At 40.7% G+C, this 21039-nt stretch overlaps 1 protein-coding gene across 2 annotated transcripts in view; it reads right to left on the bottom strand.

Moving 5' to 3' along the window:
* FSTL5 (follistatin like 5) overlaps positions 1-21039 on the bottom strand; it is a 658814-nt gene that overhangs the window by 96994 nt on the left and 540781 nt on the right. For both annotated transcript variants that reach the window (XM_088475339.1, XM_088475340.1), the window contains exon 10: positions 20013-20147. In XM_088475339.1, coding sequence (XP_088331465.1) covers positions 20013-20147 — 135 coding nt within the window. The remainder of the gene's footprint in view (positions 1-20012; positions 20148-21039) is intronic.

Here is a 21039-nt window from a genome sequence, read left to right as displayed (position 1 = left end):
GAGATTGTGATTACAGCTCATGCAATGGCTTCAAATACTGTACAATATTATCAATTTTATCAACGTGCCCTTGCATGTACTTGTAGAATTACTTCAGCTTTTAAAAGCAGTCTTTGTTTATTTATTTTTTATTTTGCAGTTGATTAGTCTAAGTCGCATTGTAAAGCTAAATTCTAATTAATGCTATAGTAGATTAGGTGCTGCATATACATAAATTCCTCAGTTATCTCCAAATACTTACATATACTGCATGTCATGGATTTTTACAACAGAAGTGTGAAAATCATTAAATTATAACACTCAAAGAACAGGTTTGGCACAATGGAAAGAACATTTTCCATCTTTATCTATAGACGACTTTTTACGCTCATTTGAGCAATCGATCAAATTGGTGCCAGCTACATCTTACACAGAACTCTTCTTATATGTGATACACAGAACCTAACTCACCCCTAATTGTAGACATGCAATGGGATTGCTAGAAACTTCTAATTGTCTTCATTGTGGAACACCAGATGCAGAACAAATGCATTGTCTATGGAGTTGTCCAATAGTATGAGGATTTTGGGTTATAGCAGGGAATTATGTCAACAGATATTTGGTGAATTGCCTACCATTAACACCTGAGTGGGCAATATTTGGTATCACATCCAAGAGGAGTTAAAAAAATATTAATTATTATATCAGCAGTAGCAAAGAAATGTTTTTTTGCAAGTATGGCTACAGGCTACAGCACCTACATTAACTATGTTTCAGGGAAAACTTTTTCATATCTTCCAAATGGAGTGGCTGGAAGCCTCGCTGCAAAAAGAAAAGTTTACAGAAACTTTTTTGCCACTTGGGAAAATTATATTGACACATTGTCCCAATCATTAAAAGAACAAATAGGGAAATGTTTTAAAAATACACTCTGGTACGAAACACTTATATGTGTAGGAGACCCCCTGATTTTGCTTTAAAAATATTTGGTCAATTTGTAGAGAGTTATGACACGATGTTGAGGACCCGGGCTCACGTAAGGTACTCATGCTGATATTTTCTATATTCACATTGTTCTGTATATAATCATGCAGTGATATGTTGATGATAATATTTGTGGACTATACATGTCATAGTTATGTCACTGTTATTGTATAAACTAAATATGCCTGTGCATTATTTGTACTGTTGTAACTGTGTTTACAATTATAGTGCTTCAATAAAGAAACAATTTATATAAAAAAAAGAAGTGTGAAAATATATTTGGTCAGTCACTGCAAGGATAGGGAGTCTGCCTAGTATTAGAGCTAGAATGCTGTTGTCAGTAAACAGGCCCTAAACCCAGCCATTCGGTCTTATAAAAGATTCAATATCCCTCATATGAAAGAAGCAACACTTCTCTTTAAAGGATATTCATTTATCGACTTTTAGAGGGTCGACACCAGAAGGCCAACACATTCTGAATGTCAACGGTAAAGAAGTCGACATGGTTATTAGGCTGATAATAATTTTGTCGACATGTATTTATGTCAACGGGGTTAAATGGTCGACACAGCCAAAAGGTCGGCATTTAACATGTGGACACTAAAAATATGACACCTGTTGTGTTTCATTATTTTAAGGGTTAGGTTGAGGGTTAGAGTTAGGTTCAGGGTTAGAGTTAGGTTTAGGGTAAGACTAAAATAACAAAAAAAGTGTTGAAATTTTAGTGGTTAACCTAATGACTACTTCAACCTTTTTACTGTCGACATTCAGAACTGATTGATGTTCTGAATGTCGACCTTTATACTGTCGACCTTTCATGGCTGCAACTGGAGGGGCCCAAGGGGGCATGTGACCCGGGTGCCGGACTTGAGGGGGTACTGGGAGAGGCGTCCGGGAGGCTAGGTTACTGCTCTTGTGGGTTTGGAGCCACATCCCGGACTTGAGAGGCACAGAGACACCGTCAGTCTAATGTGGCGCCGGTCGCAAGCCAATCAGTGCTCGCAGACCAGCAGTACTGACAGTTCCCCAGCGTGTGGCAGCCCTGTCCTGCACCACCCCGAGCTCACCCACCGCACGGCCCTGGCAGGTAAGAGAAGGAAGATGGGGCCTTACTGTGGCTTAATGTAAAAGAGGACTTACTGTGGCATAATGTGTAAGGAGCCTTACTGTGGCATAATGTGTAAAGAGCCTTACTGTGGCATAATGTAAAGAGGGCCTTACTGTGGCATAATGTGTAAGGGGCCTTACTGTGGCATAATGTTAAAGGGGCCTTACTGTGGCATAATGTGTTACTGTGTCACAAAACCACACACCCTTTTCGTTCTCTAAGTTGTATTATTTTTAGGGAGGGGCACCAAATTATGGCCTTGCCCTGGGTGACAAAAAGCCTAGTTTCGGCCCTCGACTTTTTGTACCGCTCCCCTCTTTAAACAGGTGGCCAGTTCAGTTGCTTTAGTCAGTAATACTAATATCTTTTGGAGGAAGTTAAACTGAAATGCTATAGGGGTAACAATTTCCAATTTATATCTATTGTTGATCTTAATCCACCAATGAAGCCCCTATGGAGTCACTGTGGACTCACTGTAAGTCAGTGAACAGAGTCCTGCAGAAACATATGGATTTACAAAGTGGGCTGGTGGTGTTTGTGGAGAGGGAAAAGTTTACAAAGCCAGAGGGAAGGTGTTGGGTGGAGTTAAGGAATTTCTAGTAATATATGCAGTAGACACCTCATTTTGCAGAGCAAGTGCCTTCATTATTGTGGAAGGAGATCACTCTAATGAGATAAACCAGCAGTGAGAGCTAATTTATATGGGCATTCAATGCACTGTGGGTCATGGGTATTTCTTCTCTACTAAAGAACTTCAGTTCTTTACTACTTCAGAGTGTCAGTCTTTGGAACCCATGCTATAATTGGGCCTCCATGTTGCAGGTGTAAACAATGGAATAAAACATATCTAAAAGATACAACCTATACATGTAATAAAAGCAGTCCTGATGTATTCTAAGTGACAAATGTAAAAGTGTATTTTATGAAAAGGGTGTTATAGTAAAAGGTTGCATATTAATTTATGACACAACGTTTCCATCTCTGCACACACCTACCGGCACTGCTACTGTAATTTGCAGATGTATCTCCTGAGAAAGTAAGATACTGTAGACATGCACCTTTGTCTGTACTGTGTGTGTTGCAGTGTGTGTCTGGTGCATTTAGGAAATGCCTTTCAGTATTTGATTTCTCTGTACAATTATAATACAATAGTAATTTTACAGTAGCCACCATTTTTATTTATCTAGGCACAGGATGAATTATATTACAGTACACACATTCAATTTGCTATATTGATTCCATTATCCTAGCTGGAGATTGGGATATATTGACACTTTCCAACATGAAATACTTAATCCATTGTGAATTATATTGTTTTATTACTTTTTAAATGTCAGAGATTGATTAAAACCAAATGGGCCCTTGGGCTGCCTATTAGTTTTAAGGTCACCTCCAATGATCATCACATTACTACCCAGCCAAGCAGACATTTTTTCATGCACTGCGGCCCCAGCATGCTGCATTCTACACACAAACATTGATCATAGCAGCACTGGGCCCCAAACAATGATTATGTCAGCACATTTAGCTCAACATTGTTTATGTATGTACTGTGCACTGACACATTGATTATGTAACTGTTAAAATGATTAAACTTTCTTTCAAGTAGGCAGTTTACAATGTAGATCAAACGTAATACATAACCACATACATAACCAGTAAGTCAGTCCTTAGAGTCAGAATAAGGCTCAACTAAAAGTTATTCACCCTCCATGTAAGAAGACAGAAATTTGCAGTGTGTTGTGAAGACCTGACAAATGTTCAGTGGCCTGTCTGAAGCCTGGGAGATGTCAGATCAGTCACTAGAGTACAATTCACGGCTCAGAGATACTTTGATCTAAACAGGACCAGGATATGTCAACAGTAATGTACAATAAGGCTAGTACTGTAATGTACTGGGCAATTTCTTCTTCACACTTTTGCTATTTTACAGTATTTGAATTTTTTATCCATTTTGCTGTTCTGCAGTTGATCTTGCCCATTTAAAGCAGTTTGTATTTTTTTACTTTGTAGGCTTGTTACTATTATTATTATGTAATACCAATTATGTTAATAAGGTACATTTTATTACTGTATCTTGCAGGTTAATGATTATTAGAACATCCAGAGTTGCTAAAAATATAAGCAATTAGCATTCACAGGGAGTTTGGAAAGTCCCTCTGCAGTGACTGTGTGCTAAGTGTGTGCAGACAGTGATGGCTCCAGAGGTGGGACTGCTGGAAAGTCCAAAACTCAAATACACCAACTGCCACTACAAATGCTGCCAAACATCGCCGTACCGGGACTCACTGGCAGTTGGTGTGGCTCCCTTATTTGAATTTTGGACTGTCACATACTTAGCACACAGTCACTGCGGAGGGACTTTCTCGAACTCCCTTTATATGTGACTTTTACTGAGGGTAGATTTTATACAAAACAGGGCCCCAAAGTAAATTACAGTATGATGGGACTTCCTACATGATGCCACATTGCCATCTATATTATACATACCTCACTGCACACTTTTTTTGTATTATTAGGGGTATTTATCAAAGCTTGGAGAGAGATAAAATTGTGAGAGATAAAGTACTAACCAATCAGCTTCTCACTTCCATTTTACAGGCTGTATTTGAAAAATTACAGTTAAGAATTGATTGGTTGGCACTTTATCTCTCACAATATTATCTCTCTTCAAGCTTTGATAAATATCTCCTCCCCTTATACAATGTAATTGAAGGTGCATTGGTAATACTGTAATTACCAGTTCCAGTTGCAGATAAAACCTGCATGTCCCTGCAATGTCCTAAGGAGCCTTCTTTGCTATACAGTGTGTTTACTGCCAACAAGCCTATTGTATATATGTCTTTGTACTACATCACCTGCCAGGGTTAGGTCAGCTGACTGAGTAAATTTATCTAAAAGCTCACCAAAACATATTGTGATAAGCAATAAAATCCACTCAGTGCGGTAGAATAAAGTTATATACTCGTGGTGTAAGGGCCCACAGGGGAATGCAATAATAGAGGCCCACAAAGGGGTGTGGCCAGTCACTGGAGGGGGTGTATCTATCTATATATATATAAATCCATCCTTTAGGAGTCTGGAACTCCCAATAACAATGTTTAACTCCTGCCTATGCCCTCACAAAAAGATGTACAGTACAAAGGTTTGGCACTCATGGCATCTTAGAATGAAAAATTAGAGATAGGCTAGAGCAGAGAGGCAGTGGTGAGTATGGAGGGGTCAGGGGGTAATGCAGATACAGTCAGGTGCATAAATATTGGGACATTGACAGAATTTTCATATTTTGGCCTCTATTCACCACCACAATGGCTTTGAAATGAAACAAACAAGATGTGCTTTAACTGCAGACTTTCAGATTTAATTTGAGGGTAATTACATCCAAATCAGGTGAACGGTGTAGGAATTACAACGGTTTCTATTGTGCCTCCCACTTTTTAAGGGGCCAAAAGTAATGGGACTATCAACTCAAAAGCTATTTCATGGACAGGTGTGGCCTATTCCATCATTATTTCATTATCAATTAAGCAGGTAAAAGGTCTGGAGTTGATTCTAGGTGTGACATTTGCATTTGGAATCAGTTGCTGTCGACTCTCAATATGAGATCCAAAGAGCTGTCACTATCAGTGAAGCAAGCCATCATTAGGCTGAAAAATCAAAACAAACCCATCAGAGAGATAGCAAAAACATTAGGTGTGGCCAAATCAACTGTTTGGAACATTCTTTAAAATAAAGAACGCACCGGATAGAGCTCAGCACCACCAAAAGACCCGGAAGACCACGGAAAACAACTGTGGTGGACGACAGAAGAATTATTTCCCTGGTGAAGAAAAACCCCTTCACAACAGTTGGCCAAATCAAGAACACTCTCCAGGAGGTAGGTGTATATGTGTCAAAGTCAACAATCAAGAGAAAACTTCACAAGAGTGAATATAGAGGGTTCACCACAAGATGTAAACCATTGGTGAGCCTCAAAAACAGGAAGACCAGATTAGAGTTTGCCAAACAACATCTAAAATAGCCATTACAGTTCTGGAACAACATCCTATGGACAGATGAGACAAAGATCAACTTGTACCAGAATGATGGGAAGAGAAGAGTATGGAGAAGGAAAGGAACTGCTCATGATCCAAAACATACCACCTCATCAGTGAAGCATGGTGGTGGTAGTGTCATGGCATGGGCATGTATGGCTGCCAATGGAACTGGTTCCCTTGTATTTATTGATGATGTGACTGCTAACAAAAGCAGCAGAATTAATTCTGAAGTGTTTTGGGCAATATTATATGCTCATATTCAGTCAAATGCTTCAGAACTCATTTGACAGTGCTTCACAGTGCAGACGGACAATCACCCAAAGCATACTACAAAAGCAACCAAAGAGTATTTTAAGGCTAAAAAGTGGAATGTTATGCAATGGCCAAGTCAATCCCCTGACCTGAATCCGATTGAGCATGCATTTCACATGATGAAGACAAAACTGAAGGGAAAATGTCCCAAGAACAAGCAGGAACTGAAGACATTTGCAGTAGAGGCCTGGCAGAGCATCACCAGGGATGAAACCCAGTGTCTGGTGATGTCTATGCGTTCCAGACTTCAGGCTGTAATTGCCTGCAAAGGATTTGAAACAAAGAATTAAAAAGTTAAAGTTAGATTTAGGATTGTTTAGTTTGTCCCATTACTTTTGGCCCATTAAAAAGTGGGAGGCACATATAGAAACCGTTGTAATTCCTACACCGTTCACCTGATTTGGATGTAATTACCCTCAAATTAAATCTGAAAGTCTGCAGTTAAATCACATCTTGTTTGTTTCATTTGAAAGCCATTGTGGTGGTGAATAGAGGCCAAAATATGAAAATTCTGTCAATGTCCCAATATTTATGCACCTAACTGTAGGTAGTGGTGATTGTGGATGGGTCAGGGAGGTAGTGCAGATAGGTAGTGGTGAGTATGGAGGGATCAGGTAGATAGTGCAGATAAGTAGTGGTGAGTATGGAGGGATCAGGGAGGTAGTGCAGATAGGTAGTGGTGAGTATGGAGGGATCAGGGAGGTAGTGCAGATAGGTAGTGGTGAGTATGGTGGGATCAGGGAGGTAGTGCAGATAGGTAGTGGTGAGTATGGTGGGATCAGGGAGGTAGTGCAGATAGGTAGTGGTGAGTATGGTGGGATCAGGGAGGTAGTGCAGATAGATAGTGATGAGTATGGAGGGATCAGGGAGGTAGTGCAGACAGGTAGTGGTGAGTATGGTGGGATCAGGGAGGTAGTGCAGATAGGTAGTGGTGAGTATGGTGGGATCAGGGAGGTAGTGCAGATAGGAAGTGGTGAGTATGGAGGGATCAGGGAGGTAGTACAGATAGGTAGTCTGGAACTCCCAATAACAATGTTTAACTCCTGCCTATGCCCTCTCAAAAAGAATGTACAGTGCAAAGGTTTGGCACTCATGGCATCTTAGAATGAAAAATCAGAGATAGGCTAGAGCAGAGAGGTAGTGGTGAATATGGAGGGGTCAGATGGTAATGCAGATAGGTAGTGGTGATTGTGGATGGGTCAGGGGGGTAGTGCAGATAAGTAGTGGTGAGTATGGAGGGATCGCGGGTAGTGTATATAGATAACGGTGAGTATACAGTGGTCAGGGGGTATTGCAGATAGGTAGTGGTGAGTATGCAGGGGTCAGAAGGCTAGAGCAGAGAGGTAGTGGAGGGGTCAGGGGGTAATACAGAAAGGTAGTGGTGATTGTGGTCAGGGGGGTAGTGTAGATAGGTAGTGGTGAGTATGGAGGGATCAGGGAGGTAGTGCAGATAGGTAGTGGTGAGTATGGTGGGATCAGGGAGGTAGTGCAGATAGGTAGTGGTGAGTATGGAGGGATCAGGGAGGTAGTGCAGATAGGTAGTGGTGAGTATGGAGGGATCAGGGAGGTAGTGCAGATAGGTAGTGGTGAGGGGTCAGGGAGATAGTGGTAAGCACAAAGAAGTCAGAGAGGTAGTGGTGAGCCACCCAGTAACCTTTGCAATGCTGGTCACTTGTGGAAAAATGAGACCACTACACATGTACTAACATTATGCTACACTGCACTGCCCCCCATATTATGCTGCAGTGTAGTGCATCTACATTATACCACAATATACTGCCTCCCACATTATGCCACACTGTAGTGCACCACACATTATGCCACCTGTAGTGTCCACATATTATGCCACCTCTAGTGCCCACACATTATGCCACCTCTAGTGCCCACACAATATGCTACACTGTAGTCCCCACACATTATGCTACCTCTAGTCCCCACACATTATGCTACACTGTAGTGCTCACACATTATAACACCTGTAGTGCCCACACAATATGCTACACTATAGTACCCACAAATTATGCCACCTGTAATGCCCACACATTATGCCACCTCTAGAGCCCACACATCATGCCACCTATAGTCCCCACACATTATGCCTCCGGTAGTGCCCACACATCATGCCACCTATAGTCCCCACACATTATGCCTCCGGTAGTCCCCACACATTATGCCTCCGGTAGTGCCCACACATTGAGTTCACCAACAGCATCCTCAGGCAGCCAGCAGAGTAGCAGTCACAGCCTCACAATGAGTCACACCCATGAGGTTGTGCTGCTGCTAAACTCCAGGACAGATGAGCATGTGATGGGCTCCTCCAATCAGAGATCAGCACATGCTCCTCTGACCCCACTGCAGACTACTGGGATTACCCAGTAGTGCACTAGAGTGCTGAGTCTGAGTGACTGCACTGTACTCCACAGTCCTGCTCATAGCTGCCGGCCGAGTCCCGCACAGCCTTGATGACTGCCTGGCAAGCAGCTGCACTGCAGCCTGCCATGTAATTACAAAGTGGTGCCGTAGGCCACACCCTCCCATTATAGGGGAGTGGCACCAAAGACCTCGCCCTCCCATTATAGGGGACATGGCTATGATTCAGAGGGGCCCACTGAGGATTTCACAGAATCCCTGGCAGCCCAGTCCAAGCCTGTATACACTTACAAAGCCTACTGTATATATACAAAAAAAAATACTTCTAAAAAAAATAAAAGTGTTAATAGTTTGTTTTTATCAATTAAAAAACATGCAAAGTGAATGAACAGAAGATAAATCTAAATCAAATCAATATTTGGTGTGACCACCCTTGCCTTCAAAACAGCATACATTTTTCTAGGTACACTTGCACAAAGTCAGGGATTTTGTAGGATTATAGTCAGGTGTATGGCTAAGCAATCATACCAAGATGGTGAAAATGAGCATAATTTCATATGTTTGTTGAAACACACTCAGTAACTGAAACAGAAACAGCTGTGTAGGAGGCTTAAAACTGGGTGAGGAACAGCCAAACTCTGCTACAAATGTGATGTTGTGCAAGACAGTTTCATGTCACAGGTCATACTACATGGCAAGACTGAGCACAGCAACAAGACACAAGGTAGTTATACCTCATCAGCAAGGTCTCTCCCAGGCAAAGATTTCAAACCAGACTGGGCAACATTTAGGACCATAGATACAGTGGTCAGCCAAGGAAACTTAGTGCATCAGATGAAAGACACATCATGCTTACTTCCCTTCAAAATTGGAAGATGTCCAGTAGTGCCATCAGCACAGAACTGGCAGAAACCAGTGGGACCCAGGTACACCCATCTACTGTTTGGAGATGTCTGGTCAGAAGTGGTATTCATCGAACAATTGCAGCCAGGAAGCCATACAAGGCCAAGTGACTCAACTATGCAAGAAAACATAGGAACTGGGGTGCAGAAAAATGGCAGCAGGTGCTCTGGACTGATGATTTAATATGTTAAATATCTGGCTATAACAGAAGACAGCTTGTTTGCCAAAGGGATAGAGAGCGATACAATAATGAATGTCTGCAGGCAACAGTGAAGCATGGTGGAGCTTCCTTGCAAGTTTGGGGCTGCATTTCATCAAATTGAGTTGGGTATTTGGTCAGGATTAAGAGTGTCCTCAATGCTGAGAAATACATGCAGGTACTTATACATCATGCAATACCATCAGGGAGGCATCTGACTGGCTCCAAATGTATTCTGCAGCAGGAAAACAAATCCAAACATACAGCCAATGTCATTAAGAACTATCTTCAGCGTTAGAGTACTTCAGAGGCCATATCATCACTTCAGAGTCCTGGAAGTGATGATATGGCCCCCACAGAGGCCTGATCTCAACATCATTGAGCATATCTGGGTTTACACGAAGAGACAGAAGGATTTGAGCAAGAATACATACACAGAAGATCTGTGGTTAGTTCTGTAAAGGTGCATATCCACTACTTTATAAACGAGATAGTACCTATCACTTGTTACTATCACATGTTGACTGGACACCTGTTTTGCTATAATAGAGTGTGTCATTTAAATGTACTCTTTGAATATTTCCTATGCAGTGTAACTACGTTGTTACTTATCCTATGTATCTGACACTTTGGGCTTAACCCTCCATTGAGTTGTTTCAATACATTTTATTGTTTTGTAACTTATTGGCTGCCAATTAATAGGACTACCAGTGCATTTAATTCTTATATTATTGATTGTTGTGAGTTTAGCAATACTCATATTTTATTTGCAGCAGGTAGCCTTTATTCACAGGTGTGATTTTGGCGCTTTTGAATCTCTTGACATTGTTAGAATGTCAACATTGTGAATATTGGCACCCAGTTTTTGGGCTGGCATTAGTATTGAATGAAAATGGATGTAAAATCTTTATAAAGTCACTACTTTATAAAGTAGTGACCAGTCACTCATAGGTTATTAACTGAAGACATGCAGGCACAACTAGAAGTTAGCTGGCCGGTTAAATATGTCCTTTATCCTTCTGATAGGCAAAAATGTATCTACTGGACAATGTATCCAATGCTTTAAATTGTAATGGATTACTTGGAAAGACTTAGGTTCTGTAGGATATAAGGTCCTTATTGGGTGATGGCCAAATTGAGCACTGTGACTGGGAACTGCAGTAGCGCTTACTTGTATAGTTGGCTTCTTATGCTGTGTGATGGCAGCTGTCACTGTTTTAGCCGCTTCGATCTCCGGTCTGTGTGCCGCATGTTTAAACTGTGCACATCACTTGCTGTATTAGACACCAGTACTTGGTTGCAATTGTTTGTGCAGGACTTCTGGGCTGACTGGACACAGCGAGCATGGTTATAGGGCAGCTACACATTTCATCCATCACTTTGGACTTTTTCAAGCTGACTCAGCGAAAGCTGACAAAGCGAGACTTATTCCTCTCCACAGTAGCCTAAACTTTCAGCAAAGGGTTAATGTTATATGAGCATACATATAGTGATTTGACCTGGATTTGCATATCCTCTCCAGCTTCACTAGTCACCATTGCTGGGTATAGCTAAAATCATCCCGATATGACATTAGTTAATCTAAGTAATTTTGTGAGTTCTCTGGAGTTAACTACTTGATAAACTGTAAGTGAGGATAGAATCATTCTCCGGTACTTATAAAAACAAAAATAGACGCCGAAATGTCTAAATAGATTACTTATTCTCAAACTTGATTATAAAATGTTGAGCCTCATCAGGGGTGTAAATTCTTGCTATGCACCTGAAGGTAAAATAAATGGTGGTGCCCCCATGGCTCCATCTTGCTCCAGCCCCCCCCCCTTCCCTGTGTTTCTCCAGACAGCCCCTTTCTGTCTCTCCAGCCAGCCCTGCAGTGTCTCTCCAGCTCCTGCCACCACGTCAATCCGACTCCAGACCACACGCACTTAACTTCTTTTGGGTCTTCAAGCTGCTCCTCTTCGCACCATGGCTCCTTTTCAGTGGTGCAAGTGGCCTGACATCATGATGTTATGCATGTTGCATCACACATGTTCAGGCACCGCCAGCGGCTGATGCAAAATACTGCAAAATGTTGAGCCTCGTCAGGGAGGTAAATTCATGCCAGGCATCCAGAGGCTAAATATATGGTGATTCCCTCCTTCCATCTTGCTCCAGTCCCCCAGTGTTTTTCCAGCTCCAGCCAGTTGCTTCTGTCTCTATAGCCCCCCATTGTCTCTCTAGCTAGCCCTGTTCTGCCTCTTCAGCCACTCCAGTATGTCTCCAGCCAACCCTGCAGTGTCTCTACAGCTCCTGCCCCCGCATCCCTCCAGCTCCAGGTCACATGCACTCACCTTCTTCTGGGTCTTCCAGCTGCTCCTCTTCACACCATGGCTCCTTTTCTGTGGTGCAAAGTGGCGTGACATCATGATGTCATGCATGTCGCACATCTTCAGGCACCACCAGCAGCTGATGGAATAAAGTTTTGCGTATGGCGACTCACAATAGACAAAAAACACTTTATTGCACCGGGAGCCAACGGTGCCTGAAGATACGTAACTGGCTCCTCAGACCCCACAGTTAGATCCTTCTATAGACTCTGCTTGTGTTGCTGCAGTGATCAGCATCATGCAGGCAGCAATTATAGATGGATATATCTGTGTTCCCCTTGTACCTGTCTGTTGCCGGGCCTGCATACTGGTGCCCCCCTGACAGCTGGCACCTGGAGGTCACTAACTCCACTGCCTCTGGGAGATCCACCACTGGCATAATTTTGAATTAATAGCAGTGGTAAAACTATATTGCTCTGCAGGGAGGACACATTTAAAGATAACTAAACTCACAGTATACAAATAAAGCTGATATTGCTCATAGCAATCAGATTCTAGCTAACATTTTATAGAATTTACTACATAAATGATTGCTAGAATCCTCTTTAGATAGTTTGTTAAATCTCAACCCCAAATGAGGAATTTGGCCTTCAAGCTGTAAGTTTGCAGCCCAGTATTTTCAGCATATAGTACCACTAGCAATAGAAAAAAAATTGCTTTGGTTACCATTTTCCTAGAACAAAATATGCACATAAAAGGGAACAATTATAATTTCACATAAATACACCAGGCAATTTAAAATGTTTAGGTGTTTGCATATAAAACTGATGTGATTTATTACTTATTTTCACTCTAACTTTGTAAAAGCTCTTTAAAAAGATGTACTATATTTCAGTAGTTTTCTTTGCATACATTAGTGTCTCAGCAAGCAGTAATGTCAGAATCATTTTGTTTACATACAGAGCACAAGCAGAGACATAAAATTAAGTATCCTTGTATATTATATCTTTAAAAATTAACAAAAAGGCATTGTTAAGTGCTGAAATGACATAGCTGTTTTTTAAGTAACATAAAATACAATGAAACATCAGCAGTAACGGCCAGAAAAAATTATATATTTTTTTATTTCAAGTTAGAATAAATGCTGATGTGGTTATTATTGCAATAAAACTGCAAGCTAAATTAGTTCTAACTACAAAAGTGTTTCAAATATTCAAGGTATATATAATGATATATGTTCATTATGAACTAAATGGAAAATTGAGATTAAAATAGTTAATTGATATGGTAGTTCTCCACATGCCCATACTTGGAGAACCACAAATACCAGCATGTGTGGCATTAAGGGCCCACAAGTACCTCCAGTACCACTGCAAAATTAAAAAAGATGATGCCCCGGTCCAGGTGCACAGATAGGGTCTTTTTGGAGTGACTGAAGCCACAGTATGAGCACATATCTGTACACTGGTTAGTTTGTACATACATTTACATATAGTACTTTATTTTTGTTATCTCTAGTTACTTCACATTATGGATCATGCATACCTCCCAAAGGTCATACTTACAGTATATGACTGCTCAGGTACATTGTTTAACAATGGGTGCCTGGCATGGATACTCAATGTAACTATGTGACAAAAAAAGGCATGCTCTATCTTTATTTCATTGTCTTTCAAAAGCAGTGCCTGCTTTGTCCATAAGCCATAATGGCAACATCTTCTACAGCATTACCTACTTCATACTCTTTGCAACTATGCATAGACATATTTTGCTAATCTATACTTAAAAGTCTGATAATATGCATAAACTCAAACAGGATTTATCAAAGTAGTCTCCAGTATTGCTACAGTTTATCTGCAATAATAATCATACCAATGGTTATGTCCGTGCACCCAGTGTTAAATGCCCACTATAAAAATATTATAAATAGGGAGGCCAATCATATCTAATTTTTTCAATCCCGGATTTGAGATTAAAAAAAAATCTAAATTCTGGTATTCCCAAGATGGGTTGGGTGTGGGTTGCCGGTAGTCAGGATCCCATTAGTCAGAATCTAAACACCGGGATCCAAACAGGGTTTACATACTGACACTTGTTGGTCGGTATGCTAACCCACCCTCTCTCCCTACCCTACCCTAACCCTCCCTTTTTGGTGCCTAGTCCTAACCACCCCCTAGTCCCTAAACCTATCCTCCCCCTCCCCGCACCCTAAACCTGACCCTCCCCTTTAATGCCTAACCCTCCCCCTAGTGCCTAAACTCTAAACCTAACCCTCCCCTAACCCCCGATACTTACCTTTGGGATGCCGGCGGTCGGGATTCTGGCGCCGGTATTTCGACCGTCGGCATCCCGCACACTGGGATGCAGACTACATCCCCTCAAAATATCCAGGATTATGCCAGTCACCCACAGCACACAGACATTAAGCTCATTAAAATGGCTAATAAGTTCCTGCAGATATTTGCTGCCCTTTTATCTAGTCTTCATCTTATCATGGTCACCTATATCTCCTGTATCTCCAGAATTATGCTATTGACTGCTGCAGTATGGACAACTGTAAAGTGATGGGACACTGCAGCTGAGTAGCAGTCACCTCTTCCACAGAGCCTTCTAGTCCAGGTTACCAGGGGGGCAGGCTGGCTTGCGGCTGCACAGCATGACCTCTATGAAGTCACATGCGGCCGCACAGCCATAGGAGGCCTGGGGGCAGCGTCTGAGCCAACAGAGCCGAAAATCCTGTAATTGGAGGCACCAATCCAGGGACAGAAATCCCACTTTTGCCCTATATCCCAGGATCCTATGAATCCTGATCGCGGGATTGGTTTCCCTAATTATAAATAGACAGTGCAGTGTTGATCAATAATAAATTGTATAAAAAAAAACTTTGCACCTTCTACGACCTTAATTGCACTTTTTTCTGGCACAAAAATGTAATGATACTTATTCTCATTAGTGTAACTTTTGTCTTTCTTACTGTAGACCTGCTCTTAGTGTCTGATTACGGATCGCAACTGCGATTGCAATAGCGATTATGCACGCAGTCTTGCTGTGATAGTATGCTAATCCATTGCGATCGCTATGCCATCACAGCACTTCAAAGGGACGCCAACTTTACCTTACATACATCCGTAATCCTTAGCACGACTGCGAAACCATCAGTAACATTGAGTATCGTCGCAGCCTCATGCACACTTGCACAAGCTCTGACCTTACTCAGAAATTGCTAACTTCATCAAACGCTATGAGCACTCAAGCTGCGTATGGCATCGCAGTGGATAATTTATGCACACCCAGGCAACGGCGTTCAAACGCACTGGCACACCTGTGTTACACCGACACTTCCTGTCAATCACTCTGCGATGGGTCTACATAGTCCCAATCGCAGTGGCCGGTTCGCGCAAGAAGCAGAATGCAACAATCGGTAGTGAATCAGGCCCTTAATACTCTGTACAGTTCTATTGTAATCTGCTCTTGTACCATAATGTTATATCATAATGTAATGTATAATATGTTTATTTGCTTTTACTTTATTCTGAGAGGTTATTTCCTTTTCAAAAACTCAATGTTAACATACTAATAATAAATAACCTGAATTCTGAACTAGCTGACTCCAGTTTTGTTCTTCTATTATCTCATCACAAAACATTAAAAATGTTGTCATCATTTCTTTTTTTTCTATTCATCCTTTAAAATCTTGAGGATTACCACATATATATATTGCCTGATATTGTTTCTCTCAGTATTCTAAGCATAACAGTGCCCAAAGTTGTCTACAGTACTGTAGTAAAGCTTAACCCTTTAAAGTGTTTTCTGCTGTTATTTTATGTACAGTACACTTAGGGTCCTATGTATCAAAGCTTGTTGAGAGATAAAATGATGAGATATAAATCACCAACCAATCAGCTTCTACCTTACATTTTATAGGCTGTGTTTGAAAAATGACAGTTAGGAGCTGATTGGTTAATATTTTTTCTCTCACAGTTTTATCTCTCATCAAGCTTTGAGGCATAGGCCCCTTACTGTATATATTTACTACATTTTCAAGCCTTTTTATGTAATTCAAGATATACATCAATCAATTTCCCACTCACTTAACACAACATGTTGCAATCAATTTACTAAATATGTCAAAGAATATGAACAAATCATGAGTAAGTTATAGAAACAATAAATAACCTGATATTTAAGATGTGCACCATGTAGGGATAATACTGTAATACTTACTGTCCAATCATTATACCACAGTCTCCAGGTTTGTAGCAAGACCTGTACATATAATTTGAATTGATCTGTACAGTCAAAACATGTTGTGTACCACTAAAGAGAAACAATAGCTATAGATCATTGTCTGTTGTCCTAGTAGTAGTTTATCCTTGACCTCTTTTCAGCCACCTAGTAATAAAAGTATTAAACTAATAAATATGTGTTTTCACCCAGAAAAGGTGTTCACAATATGTCATCCACAGGCATGTGTATTTATATATTGTATTCTATCATTCCGCAACATATAGAAAACTAGATGCAAAAAGTAGTATTTTTTGTGTATACACAGATAATAAGAAACGTAATAATGTAAGAAAAGACTGGAGTGGGTGTGTTATGCTTACAGATATAGCCTATTGGGGTGGTGGTAACAATAGGTGTCAAACGGAATGTGAAAGTGACAGGCCACACAGAGTCCTTAACCAGGATGCTGGGTTTATTGATATGAATAGGGTAACAGGTAACAGAGATCAGTATCAGCGGTAAGCAGAATTGCAGTATTGCAGGGTTAACAGCAATATATAGGTGTCTCACCTGAGGAGCTCAGTACTGTACATCTCTACACAATAAAGATGGCACCAGCTGCACATGAGCAGTAGCCAGCAGTGATGTCATCAGGTCGGAGGTCGCACTTCTCTCTGATTCTGGGTCCTAGTACCCAGCATATATAGCAGAGAGAGGAGACTGCAAACTGCTCTCTAGCAATGGTAACCTGTTGAAGGTAAGGATTTAACCTATTCCCTGTGAGATCATTTCTTCCATGTGGTTATTCAGCTGTGGGAGGGTGCTTGATGAAAACATGTACAGCCATGGCCAAAATTTTTGAGAATGACACAAGTATTGGTTTTCACAAAGTTTGCTGCTTACCTGTTTGTCAGATGTTACTATGGTATACTGAAGTAAAATTACAAGCATTTCGTAAGTGTCAAAGGCTTTTATTGACAATTACATTAAGTTTATGCAAAGAGTCAATATTTGCAGTGTTGACCCTTCTTTTTCGAGACCTCTGCAATTCGCCCTGGCATGCTGTCAATCAACACTACTGACTGATGGCCGCCCATTCTTGCCTAATCAATGCTTGAAGTTTGTCAGAATTTGTGGGTTGTTGTTTGTCCACCTGCCTCTTGAGGATTGACCACAAGTTCTCAATGGGATTAAGGTCTGGGGAGTTTCCTGGCCATGGACCCAAAATTTCGATGTTTTGTTCCCCGAGCCACTTAGTTATCACTTTTGCCTTATGGCAAGGTGCTCCATCATGCTGGAAAATGCATTGTTCATCACCAAACTGTTCTTGGATAGTTGGGAGAAGTTGCTCTTGGAGGTTATTTTGGTACCAATCTTTATTCATGGCTGTGTTCTTAGGCAAAAATGTGAGTGAGCCCACTCCCTTGGCTGAGAAGTACTGTTGGCATGACACAGGACTGATGGGAGCGCTCACCTTTCCTTTTCTGGACAAGCGTTTTTCCAGATGCCACAAACAGTCTGAAAGGGGATTCATCAGAGAAAATAACTCTACTCCAGTCCTCAACAGTCCAATCCCTGTACCTTTAGCTGAATATCAGTCTGTCCCTGATGTTTTCCCTGGAGAGAAGTAGCTTCTTTGCTGCCATTCTTGACACCAGGCCATCCTCCAAAAGTCTTCGCCCACTGTGTGTGAAGATGTACTCACACCTGCCAACTGCCATCCCTGAGCAAGCTCTGCTCTGGTAGTGCCCCTATCCTGCAGCTGAATCAACTTTAGGAGATAGTCCTTGCGCTTGCTGGACATTCTTTGGTGCCCTGTTGCCTTCTTCACAACTATTGAACCTCTCTCCTTGAAATTCTTGATGATCCGATAAATGGTTGATTTAGGTACAATCTTAGTAGCAGCAATATCCTTGCCTGTGAAGCCCTTTTTGTGCAAAGCAATGATGCCTGCACGTGTTTCTTTGCAGGTAACCATAGTTAACAGGGAAAGAACAATGGTTTTAAGCTCTACCCGCCTTTTAAAGCTTCCAGTCTGTTATTCTAACACAATCAGCATGACAGAGTGATCTCTAGCCTTGTCCTCATCAACACTCTCACCTGTGTTAACGAGAGAAAGATTGACATGATGTCATCTGGTCCTTTGGTGGCAGGGCTGAAATACAGTGGAAATGTTGTTTTTGGGATTAAGTTCATTGTCATGGCAAAGGGGGACTTTGCAATTAATTGGAATTCATCTTATCACTCTTCATGACATTCTGGAGTATATGAAAATTGCCATCATAAAAACTTTAGCAGGAGACTTTGTGAAAACCAATACTTGTGTCATTCTCAAAACTTTTGGCCATGGCTGTATAAACAATGGTTCAGTACTGTATTGAACCTTAAAGCCACACAGGAGAATAATGCACTCACATTTAGCTAGATTTCACAGCATATTTTCAAATAAAAATGGAGTCCCAGTTACAGCCATTGCAGAGTGCCCAGACCCTTGCAAACACCACTCCCACTTACTGTACCTGATTTTAAGGTTCAAAATAGTATACAATTTGCTGATTTTATTTGTTTAGATAAAAATTGCCAAACGCATCAAATAGTTAATTTCATTGATAAGTCCTATGCAAGAAGAAGTTTAGGTGAGAGCACATTTCATTTTATAAACACTGAGCTGTAAAGCAACACACTCTGCATGTTTTTTATTTTATTACATTTCCATGGTTGAAAATTCAGATGGTAAACAACATCTCATAGATAATAATGTAAGTTATGTTCACCAAGTCTGTATAATTTCACCCACTTCCCTTTTCTTTCTGTGAACACACCTTTTCTGGGACAGTTTGGAAAACACAGATGTATTAGTTTGTACCCAATTATTTGATGTATCACACTATAGTCTGATTTTCATTCATTGGCGGTCCTCCAGTGTTTGGAGATTGGTTAATTTTAGAGCTTTGTTGGGAGTTTCCTTTAATGCAGACAGTGAGGACTACATAATAAGAACTATCCTGATCACCAAAATGTCACTAGATGGTGCCAGACTTTTGTCATATTTTACTAATAAAAGTGTATCTGATCAATTCTTAACACTGATTACTTCAGAAATTTTATTTAATCTTAGTCAAGCACAGCCTTGCTCTTCAAGTCCTTATACCCACTGTTATTTGTTTTAGGTTACCATGTAATGTATAAGCGCCAGGGATCCCCATGTCAAATGCAAATGCAGTTGATATGTACTTGTTAAATGGGGTTTCACCTATATTCTAGAGATGCTTGGAGCTTGCCTAGCCATTCCCAATGTGTTCACGAGCAATAAAGCAAGTGAATGGAATGGGCAGTATTCTGAAAGCTCAAGAACTTTTGCGGTGCTCCAAGTTGTGAGTAACATGAGAAATGTATTTAGGGCCATTGGATACATGCTCATTTCCAGACCTGTTCTCATGTGCTATTTAAACATGAAATAACAATTAAAGCAGTCCTGTCTGAAGCAGAGGATTACAGATGTGTACTCAGAGTAAAATGGATACAACTTGAAAATATGGTCTTATATTTTATTGATTGTTTCTCTAATTACAACATTCTGTACATACGTGTTTTTCTGGCTGAATCTTCTACAAAGAGAGAAGAGATGTCCTCATCCACCCCAGCTGCGTTCTTTGCAATGCAAGTGTATGCACCAGTGTCTTCATAGCGCACATTACTAATGTGGACCTCACTGCCATTTGCTAGAACAGAAAAAAAATGAGCATTGGATTTATTTTCTGGACAAGTCTTTTATTATAGTGTGTAACTAACAAGGTTTTGGGCTTATGAAACTGAACTTATTTTGTATGCATGAAACAGGGCTTATTCTAAGTACATAGAATGGATCAGACCAATGCCTATCCATACTGTTGTAATTAATATCACAATATCTATTTTTTCTTTCCATGCAGCTATGAGAAAGAAGAAAGACCCTAAATCTTTCAGTCCTTTACACCAGGGCAGAAAATTCCTTGCAGCAAAAGGACCGAGAGAAGTAAGACAAATGCTCCTAGTGTAATACTGTTTTCTACAAGAACCAAACATTATACATATAACTTAGATGTTCACTGATGGTGATGGTGTTGCTTGCTTAGTGGTCAGTTCTGGGAGACTTGCCCACTCTTCTGGGCAGCCGGGATTGTCACACGATTTTTGGGAGCCAACTGGCTGGTCTGGGGGAGTAGGCAAGTGTGCTTCATCCTGACATTCAGTATTTGGAACCCCCACCCCTCCAGAAACCTGAATTTGCCCCATGGCTAAAAATATATTACATATTTTTAAACTATAATTGTTCCATTTAAGTCTACAGATGAAGTCTCAGTTTACATTAGGTCTTTTTCTTATAGCTTAATTACATACTGCCACTTTTGGCATTACAGGTTGAGTCTCCCATATCCATATATTCCGAAATACGGAATATTCTCGAAATATGGAATTTTTTTGGCATGACTGAGATAGTGACACCTTTGATTTTTGATAGTTCAATGTACACAGACTTTTTCTAAGGCACAAATTATTAAAAATATTGTATAGAATTACTTTCAGGCTGTGTGTGTATAAGGTGTATATAACACATAAATTAATTTCATTTCT

Source organism: Taudactylus pleione, unplaced genomic scaffold (assembly GCF_031769625.1).
Source record: "Taudactylus pleione unplaced genomic scaffold, aTauple2 ptg000170l, whole genome shotgun sequence".
NCBI lineage: Eukaryota > Metazoa > Chordata > Amphibia > Anura > Myobatrachidae > Taudactylus > Taudactylus pleione.
Note: the sequence above shows the minus strand (reverse complement) of the source record. Positions and strands in the feature narration are given on the sequence as shown.